The 9,054-nt window shown below is 41.4% G+C and overlaps 1 protein-coding gene across 1 annotated transcript; it reads left to right on the top strand.

Moving 5' to 3' along the window:
• Positions 1 to 1,966: 1,966 nt before the first annotated feature.
• LOC146496904 (uncharacterized) lies at positions 1,967 to 8,277 on the top strand. Its single transcript, XM_085140892.1, has 4 exons — positions 1,967 to 2,156; positions 2,314 to 2,388; positions 2,466 to 3,004; positions 6,945 to 8,277. The coding sequence occupies exons 3-4, from the start codon at positions 2,833 to 2,835 to the stop codon at positions 7,919 to 7,921; spliced, it is 1,149 nt and encodes a 382-aa protein (XP_084997018.1). The 5' UTR covers positions 1,967 to 2,156; positions 2,314 to 2,388; positions 2,466 to 2,832; the 3' UTR covers positions 7,922 to 8,277.
• Positions 8,278 to 9,054: the final 777 nt, after the last annotated feature.

Below are 9,054 nucleotides of genomic sequence, written 5' to 3' on the forward strand. Positions count from 1 at the left end.
GTGGTTGATGTGGATTTGCTGCTCATGTGAATCCTCCCACAGTGTTTCATTAGCAGCTGTAACCACAGTGACTCTGATAAAACAGGAATTAGCAGAATCCATCTGATATGAAGCTGTGCTTTGAATACCACTTCCCTCCTCTTTGAAGAGTAGTCAGATATCTGTGTTCAGGTTTTTGTACAGCCTCTTCTACACTTTGTATCACTGTGTTTCTAGAGCACAGTAGTAGAGAGCTGTGTCTGCCAGGGTTAGGGCTGCTATGGTCAGATTAGTTGATCGATCTGATGTTTCTGATCCATATCGATTATCAGGAATATACTCAGCACTGCCGCCTTTTCCTTCTTTCCAGAGTATAAACTGAGGAGCCTGAAGGCCAGAATGATGTCTGTACCAATAAAGGTTAGCATAATTCGATGTTGTCTCATAGCTACATGTGAGTTTGACAGATTCTCCTTCTGTTTCAGTGACTTCAGGTTGTTGAGGAGTGATTGAGTCTCCAGCTGTTAGTCCTGGAAAAAGAAAGAAGAAAAGTAGTGAAATGCAGTCTGTATATCTGCTTAATGCAGCAGCTTCAACTAAACTTTAATCCTGTTCTTAAACTCACCTATAATGTGAGATAGAAGCAAAAAGAGGTGCAGCAACATGTCTTTGGAGTTATTAAAGCCAGACAGACAGCACATGAACAATGTTCTTCCACTGCAGCACAATGACCAACAAATAATGTCATTGGATGAGCTCAACTTCAGTGGGCGGGGCCAGTGTAATAGCTCAGCCAATCAAATAGTTTTGTGCTTCCACAGCAGCTCTGTCTCTACAAAGGTTTTTGTTAGGGGTGGGTTTTTATAATCGATTTATCGATTAAAATCGATTCTGGCTTGGATAACGTAAAATCGATTCATTAAAATCCTGAATCGATTTTTTAATATAAATTTATTTTGCCCGAAATGCCAGAATCTCTGGTGAAATCTCACAAAATTTCAACAACCACCAAACAGCTAAGACAGTAAATGAGAGCAGGAACACGGATTCTACACAAAGATTTAAACACAGCGCGACCCGCGGATCAGAATCAGTTAGATGTCGCCTTTCTCACGGTCGGGGCTGAAAGCTCGCTGATTTTGAAGCGTCGGCGGGTTGAGCTTTGTGTTTACGTCCTTTTTGTTAGTTGTTAGTTTGATGTCTCTCCAAACAATATTGACTGAACCAGCAGCAAAAAAAGATCCAAACTACGCTTCACATAAACATCGTCATGGATTCACTCTGACTTTTGCTGTTTTGCTTCGACCACAATGCACAGCTCTCTCTCTGTACTGTTTTCTGCATTATTCGCTTGCTTGTTACGCACAAGTCTGCCGTTGTTTACAGCGCTGTCGGCCGACGTTTTCTTTTCCGTTTTATATACTTCCGAAAAGAAAACCTAATTTCTGCCGTTCAATACTGAACAAATTTAAACTTTTTAAAATTATGCAAAATGCAAAATGCTTAGCAATGTCTCTAATAAAACCACTGTAACTTCAGAGGTAATGTTCATGTGTCGATTAATGGTTTTCTTTCGTTTTTGATCTACTGCAGAATATTTTTCATAAAATCCAGGCCAGGAAAATCACCTTCATGTTTGTCTGTGTTTTATCTTCAGCTACTTTGACACAAAGGCCTCTGCTGTGACGCTCACACCTTTGATAAAGTCTTGCGTGTGTCAGCTTCCTTTTTATAGATAGAAAAATACGTAAATGTCCTGATCTGAATTATAATATTTCTGACTGTCAAAATTTCCCAGATTCAAATCGAATCGAATCGAATTAAAACGAATCGTGGATCGAATCGATTCGGGACCTTGTGAATCGGAATTGAATCGATTCTAGAAATCAGTGACGATACCCGGCTCTAGTTTTTGTACAGAGTTTTGCTGTTTCCTGTCACTTTGGGCCTCACAGCACAGTAGTACACAGCAGAGTCTGTCACTGCAGCAGAGGAAATCTCCAGATAAAAATCGCTTTTGTCTTGATCTTTTCTAAACTTCAGCTTTTCTATTTTCTCTGAATGTTCATCTATGAGAATCTGTGGACGTGAACCAGACTTCTGATGGTACCAGTAGAGGTTCCCTGCAGGTTTTAGATCTCACCCTGGGTCAACACACCTGAATCAGGTGAATGGAGGTGAGCTGAGGTGTTAGTCCTTTTGGCCACGTGCTCCATAAAGTGTGAGATGTGATGTTTGATGGTGGGATGTAAGAGGAGGCAGCCTGCACAGGTACAGCTTACTCAGCAGAGAGCATCTTATTCTTTTTTATATTCCAAACCCTGTTCACCACAGAGATCCACAGCATGTGATACCAAACAGTCTCTGGAGCCACTGGATTCAAACTGGGAATCAGATTTTAGCATCAAGGTGGGAAAAATCCACTTATGATGTTACTGAAACCTTTTATTTTTCAGGAATGTGTAACTAATATTCCCTCCTACTAGAAACTGAGATGTTACGTAAACGAAGTGGAACGGAAGCCCTTGTCTGCCGGAGCTTGACCGTGTGACACCAGGCGGAAGTAAACAAAGGAAAGGCGGAAGTAGCTTTACTCCTGTGTTGAATCAGCGGCGAGTGTGAGCTGAGTGTGTGAGCCGAGTGTGTGAGCTGTGTCAGTAACAATGCCTTCAGTTCAGTATCTGAGAAAACCGAGACGTTAAAGAGGAACTAAATGTAACACTCGTGTACTTCCGGAACCTCACCGCGTGACACAGGCGGAAGTAAACAAAGGAAAGGCGCCATTATCGTCTTACGTGTGTGTGCCTGAGCACAGAGACTGTTGTGTTGTGTGTGTGAGCTGTGTCAGTAACAATGCCTTCAGTTCAGTATCTGAGAGAGTTTATCAACGAGCGACTAACTGCTGCTGCTGAACAAATATTCTTGGAGTTTGAAAAAACGATCGTCCAGTACGAGGAAGAGATCGACCGTCAGCGCAGACTGCTGGATATCACCTGGAAACCGGAAATCAAGCTGCACACAGCAGGTAAGTCTCACTCTGATGCTGCTGCTGTCAGGGTGAGCACAGGGACCCCACACCGAGGCTCGGGAAACCTCAGTGGGCAGACAGTCTGTCTCTCAGCCGGTGAGAGTTGATAACTAGCCCTGTGATACCCGTTATCTCTGATTGGAGTTTAAAGTTTTGGTGAGTCAGCTAACACACAGACAGTCCGGCTAATGCGAGCTTGATTTGTGGTTAAAGCTCTCAGCTGATTTTGTAATGGTGTGTTGTCATCAGCTGGGTGTAGAGAGCATCTGGCAGACGTTACAGGAGGCTGTCTGCTCGGACTACAAGACTTAAAAACAGTTTCTACCATCAAGCCATACGACACCTCAACCACAACACTTAAACACACACAGCACAGTCCACGGGACGCACTCAGAAACTGCCCTGCAGCATCACAAGTTCTCTGTTTAATCTGCACTGGTCACTCCACTGTATTGATATTTATATTTTTAAAAAAGTGCAATACTGTAACAACTGCCACAAAAAAAACAAACAAAACTTTTGTACTGTTCAGTTGGTACTGCTGCTCATTCCTGTGCAGTGTCCAATCTGCCCCCCCCCCACACACACACACATTCCTATTTAAGATTTACTTTATTTAATCACTAGTGTGTACATATATTTATATATACATACATATATTTAGTCAGTTAACTGGAAATCTCTCTCTTTTTTCCTTTACTACATCCTATTAATATTTTGCTCTTTACTATTTTTCTATTTATTTTATTTATTTTTTCTTCTACTGTACCATTCTGCTGAGTGACTGTCTTCTGCTCGTCAAATACATTTCATTGCGATGTTGACCCTGTGCTAACTTGCATATGACAAATAAAACTGAAAACTGAAACTGAGCTGTCAGCTGATCACCACCACCTGCTGAGCTGGCATCTCTTCAGTCTTCACAGGAAGGTCAGTGCCAGGGTACTCGATCTGTCCTTCAGGAGGGATCTGTTAAGATTTGTAATGGACAGTAGGGGTGGGCGGTATAAACGGTAAACGGTAGAAACGATATAAATTTGGCCAACGGTACAGATTTAACCCACTTTTGGAATATGGGGAAAGCCAAAAACTGCGCTTCCTCCACCTCCCCTCCATTGATTCATTACTGCTGAATTCTCTGGCAGCGGCTCTATTCCCATGTTGTTGCAGTATATTAATGACTAACCTCGTATTGTGGATGGATTATCTCAGTTGTTCTCCTGACTGAAGTTTGGTCCGTTTACAGCATCCTGCCATGCGATTGCATTTGTCCCTAACCACCGGAAACCCTCACGTTAACTTTTATTGAGTGGAAAAACGTTTGCGTTCATCCTTCAGCTTCACCGAGATAATGTTATGCTAACATAGCTGTTTTGCTAGCGATCACGTAGCACATCATTATAAACCAGCTAGCCCAACTTCAGTAACCCTACAAACGTCACTGCTGTTTAGTTTTCTCTATTCATTTATGTTGGAAGTGATAGCAGAGCTGTACGTTTGAATTTCTCCAGAAATCTCTCAGTCAGAACATGCTATATCATGTTTAGGTGGAAGCTAGCGAGCTAACTTCCTGCTAACTTCTAACTCTGTTAAATTTAATACATTCCGTTTTCATGGATGCCTGGATGTTAAACTTCATAGTTACACCTGGTAAAGCAGCAACACTGATAATTTTTATTAAAGACGAAAGAATTTAGACAGTTTTTAACTCTCAGTGATGCTGCAGTGTTCGTTTGACTTTGAGACCTGAAGCTAACGGAGTTTAGGACCCACATTACTCCACGAGGCTCCTGACTGCGGCAGCCGTAATGCTCCAACAATCCATCAAGCGGTGCGGCTTTGTAGCTACCAAAGTCTTACTAAAACATTTTTGACAGATTTTTGAGCGCAGTGTACCACATAAAATCAGTTCAAGGTCAGTAAGCACAACCAGAATTCATACATAAGGCGCACTGATGATTTTTGAGAAAATTAAAGGATTTTAAGTGCACCTTATAGTGTGTAAAATACGTTATACAGAAGAAAATAAAATATCGTGATATATATCGTTACCGCACATGCTTCAAATTAAATCGCGATATGGATTTTAGGCCATATCGCCCAGCCCTAATGGACAGAATTTCTCCTCTGATCTTTTAATATATGTATTAGATCTTACTAAAATTATAATTATTACTTTTTCTCATTTTACTGCAGCATTAAAAAAATTTCCTTTATATGTGATGCTGATTCCAAGCGTACTCTTCCTGCTAATGTAGAGATCAGGCAAGAGAGCAGTCTGTAGAATGTTAGCCCTGAATGTTAATGTAACCGGAAACAGTGCTTTTATTTTAGAGTACATGCTGAAGGGCGCTAATGCAAAACAATCACCACAAGCTTTCCATTTAACATCCACACATTTCATGTTGATTATTCAGTCATTGAACATATATATTTTTTATTGCCTGCAGCTTTTCAGCTCTATCTTGCATTTTAACTTCCCTCTCTTACTGCTGTACTTCTGCTGATGTTCCTCTGTTGATGAGCCTGAGTGAACCGCTAGCAGAGGAGATAAATTGCTTCTTCACCTGCTCCGAAACACCACAACAGCAGCACTCACCTGCTTCAGCCCTGTTCCCATCCTCATCCTGACCTTCACCTGGTTCCTGCACCGCTCCACTCACTGTACCAGAGCACGATGTCAGACAGGAGTTCCAAGCAGTGAAGCCCAGGAAGGCTGCCGATCCAGACAGAGTACCTGGCAAGGTGCTAAGAGCATGTGCCCACCAGCTCACCCTCATCTTCACAAGAATCTGCAACCTCTCACTAGATCAGGTAGCCATCCCTTCTTCTACAGAGAAGAAGTCCTGAAGTTGGCAGCATGGTGTTCAGAGAACAACCTGACACTGAACACCAAGAAAACAAAAGAGGTCATTGTCGACTTCAGGAGCCACAGCACTGACTTAGCCCCCCTTTACATCAACGCAGACTGTGTGGAGAGAGTCCATACCTTCTGGTTTCTCTGCGTCGTCATCTCCACTGACATCTCCTGGACAGACAACATCACAATGGTCATCAAGAAGACCCAACAGCGACTACACTTCCTGAGGGTCCTCAGGGAGTACAAACTGGACTCCAACCTGCTGCTGACCTTCTACCGCTCTTTCCATTGAGAGCCTGCTGAGATACTGCATCACAGTATGGTTCAGCAGCTGTACTAAGGCAGACAGAGCGAGGCTTCAGAGTGTAGTTAAGGCAGCATAGAAGATCATTGACTGCCCTCTCGCCTCCCTGATGGACATTTATTCCTCCTCAGCAGAGCAGCAAACATTATCAAGGACAGCTCCCCCCCTGGCTTTGACCTCTTCAGCCTGCTTCCCTCAGGGCAGCACTACAGGTGCATCAGCACAAAGACCGACTGACTAAAAAACAGTTTCTTTCACAGAGCCATAACCAGCCTGAACTCACACAAGCACTGACCACACAGTTCCACCCCCCAATTCAAGGACTTCTATACACAGACTACAACTCAACTAACATCACCACTGTGCGATATTTAATTTATGTGCAATAGCCCGCGCTGTAAATATATAGCAATACTTTTTTCCGATATTTGTATAATTGCTATTTTTTAATACACACTGTTCATTGTACATCTGTATTATGACAATAAAAGGCAGTCTTTTCTATTCTTAATTGTGGAGTAGGGTGTGTATTCTCAGCTGTGGCCTTTCTCCTTCTAATAATCTTGATGCGACTTTCTCACTTCATAACTGACTGTGAGGATTCCAACATCAACACTCATTCTCCAATATTTTTAACAGCTGACAGCAGCGATCATCAGCAGTGACGAGAAGAGCACATTTTCTTATGGATTTCTTTACTGACTCACACTGTGGAGCCTTATTACAATCGATATTTTAATATGCATTTTTCTTTTCTCCTTTCATCCTTGCAGACCTCCAACAGCAACACATTTTTAAGGAAGAGGAGGATCTCACTAATCAGGCACTCCAGCCAAGTGTGGACCAAGAGGAACCAGAACCTCCACAGATTAAAGAGGAACAGGAGGAACTGTGCAGCAGTCAGGATGGAGAGCAGCTGGGACTGAAGGAGGAGACTGATACCTTTATGGTGACTGCTGCTGAGGAAGGAGAGCACAGTGAACCAGACAGAGAGAGGCAACTCCCTCACAGCTGTCCTGAAACTCACACCCAGGATCAGGAAGGAAGCAAGAAAGTAGATCCAGGATCAACTGGAAATACGAACAGAGGAGCCAATAACAATGCTGAAGACTGTCCCATTTCAGGGAGTCAATGTAAAACTGAAACAGGTAAAAAGTCTTTAAAATGTGATGTTTGTAGAAAAAGCTTTAAGAGAAGGTTCCAAATAAAAGAGCATTACAGAATCCACACTGGTGAGAAGCCACATTCTTGTGAAATATGTCAGAGAAGTTTTTCTCATAGGAGCAATCTGTTGCGCCACATGAGAATCCACACGAAAGAGAAGTTACATTCCTGCCAGACATGTGGAAAAACCTTCAGTCAGAACAGTCATCTGCTGGTTCACATGAGAATCCACACAGGTGAGAAGCCGTATCCTTGTAACACATGCGGGAAAAAGTTCACATGTAGTAGTCATTTGTCAGTGCACTTAAGAATACACACAGGTGAGAAACCCTTTCATTGTAAAAGATGTGGGAAAATGTTCACACGAAGCAGTAATTTGCTGGAGCACATGAGAACACACACAGGGGAGAAGCCGTATCCTTGTAACACATGCGGGAAAAAGTTCACATGTAGTAGTCATTTGTTAGTTCACATAAGAACTCACACAGGTGAGAAACCATATATTTGTAAAATCTGTGAGAAAATGTTCACACGTAAAAGTGTTTTGTTGCGCCACATGAAAACTCACACAGATGAGACGCCATAGTCTTGAAATTGTTCTAGAGAAGACATCCAAAGCGACTCCAAACTAGGAAAAAAAGGGATTCATGGTTAGTGTTATTATTATTCAAGGTTTATTAGAGTGCACTCCAACTGTGATCATGTGAGTTTTGTTCCATCTGTGTCACACTTCACTGCCATCATGAGGATGAAAAAAAACTCCAAATGAAAAACATAATGAATATTAAAATGATCTCATTGCCAACTGGATACAAGTCATATTATGAACATTTTTTTCCAACTCTCATATGTAACAAAAGCAGAATAAAGATGTCCAGCATGTTGTTGTAAAAGACTCTGTATAAAAAAAATAAATAAATAAAATGTATTTTTAATGATGAATGATGTCAGTGTTCTTTTTTTTTTTCAAGCTGATGAGTTAAAGGCTTTTTCTCAGAGCATCATTAGTGTTAGTAATCAATACAGTTATCAGTGCCTGTTGTTTTTGTGATGTCATGTATTCATTCTAAACATAAAGTCTTTGTAAAGTTGTAATATAGAAACGACAGATTGACACTGAAGGCTGCAGAGAGCTGTGACTGATCATAAGTGAAAGCGATCACAGAGGAGAGTTCAGTTCAAACATGTAAGATATGCTTTAATCTCCAGCTGACCTGCTGCAGGTTAAAGTTTGATATGATGGTGCTCTGATCAATGTAAACATGTCATACTGAACCTACTTTTTTTTTTTTTTTTTTTACAATAGTGCATATAGCACATTTACATTAGCACTCTAAAGTACATCATGATTGTCCTCCGGTGGCTCAGATTAATGTTTCAATTCAAAACATGAAACACTTAATTTGAAAGTATCTAAGTTATTGTGTTACTCTTATGTTTTACTATAGTTCAACTTTTTGAAATGTTTTATTTATATGTACAAATTTAAATGTACACTATAAATAAAGATTAAATGTGCTGCCAGCTGCAGGCTGAGCCCACGGTTGGTTTGTGGTTGATGTGGATTTGCTGCTCATGTGAATCCTCCCACAGTGCTTCATTAGCAGCTGTAACCACAGTGACTCTGATAAAACAGGAATTAGCAGAATCCATCTGATATGAAGCTGTGCTTTGAATACCACTTCCCTCCTCTTTGAAGAGTAGTCAGATATCTGTGTT

This window comes from Neolamprologus multifasciatus, chromosome 18, assembly GCF_963576455.1.
Source record: "Neolamprologus multifasciatus chromosome 18, fNeoMul1.2, whole genome shotgun sequence".
NCBI lineage: Eukaryota > Metazoa > Chordata > Actinopteri > Cichliformes > Cichlidae > Neolamprologus > Neolamprologus multifasciatus.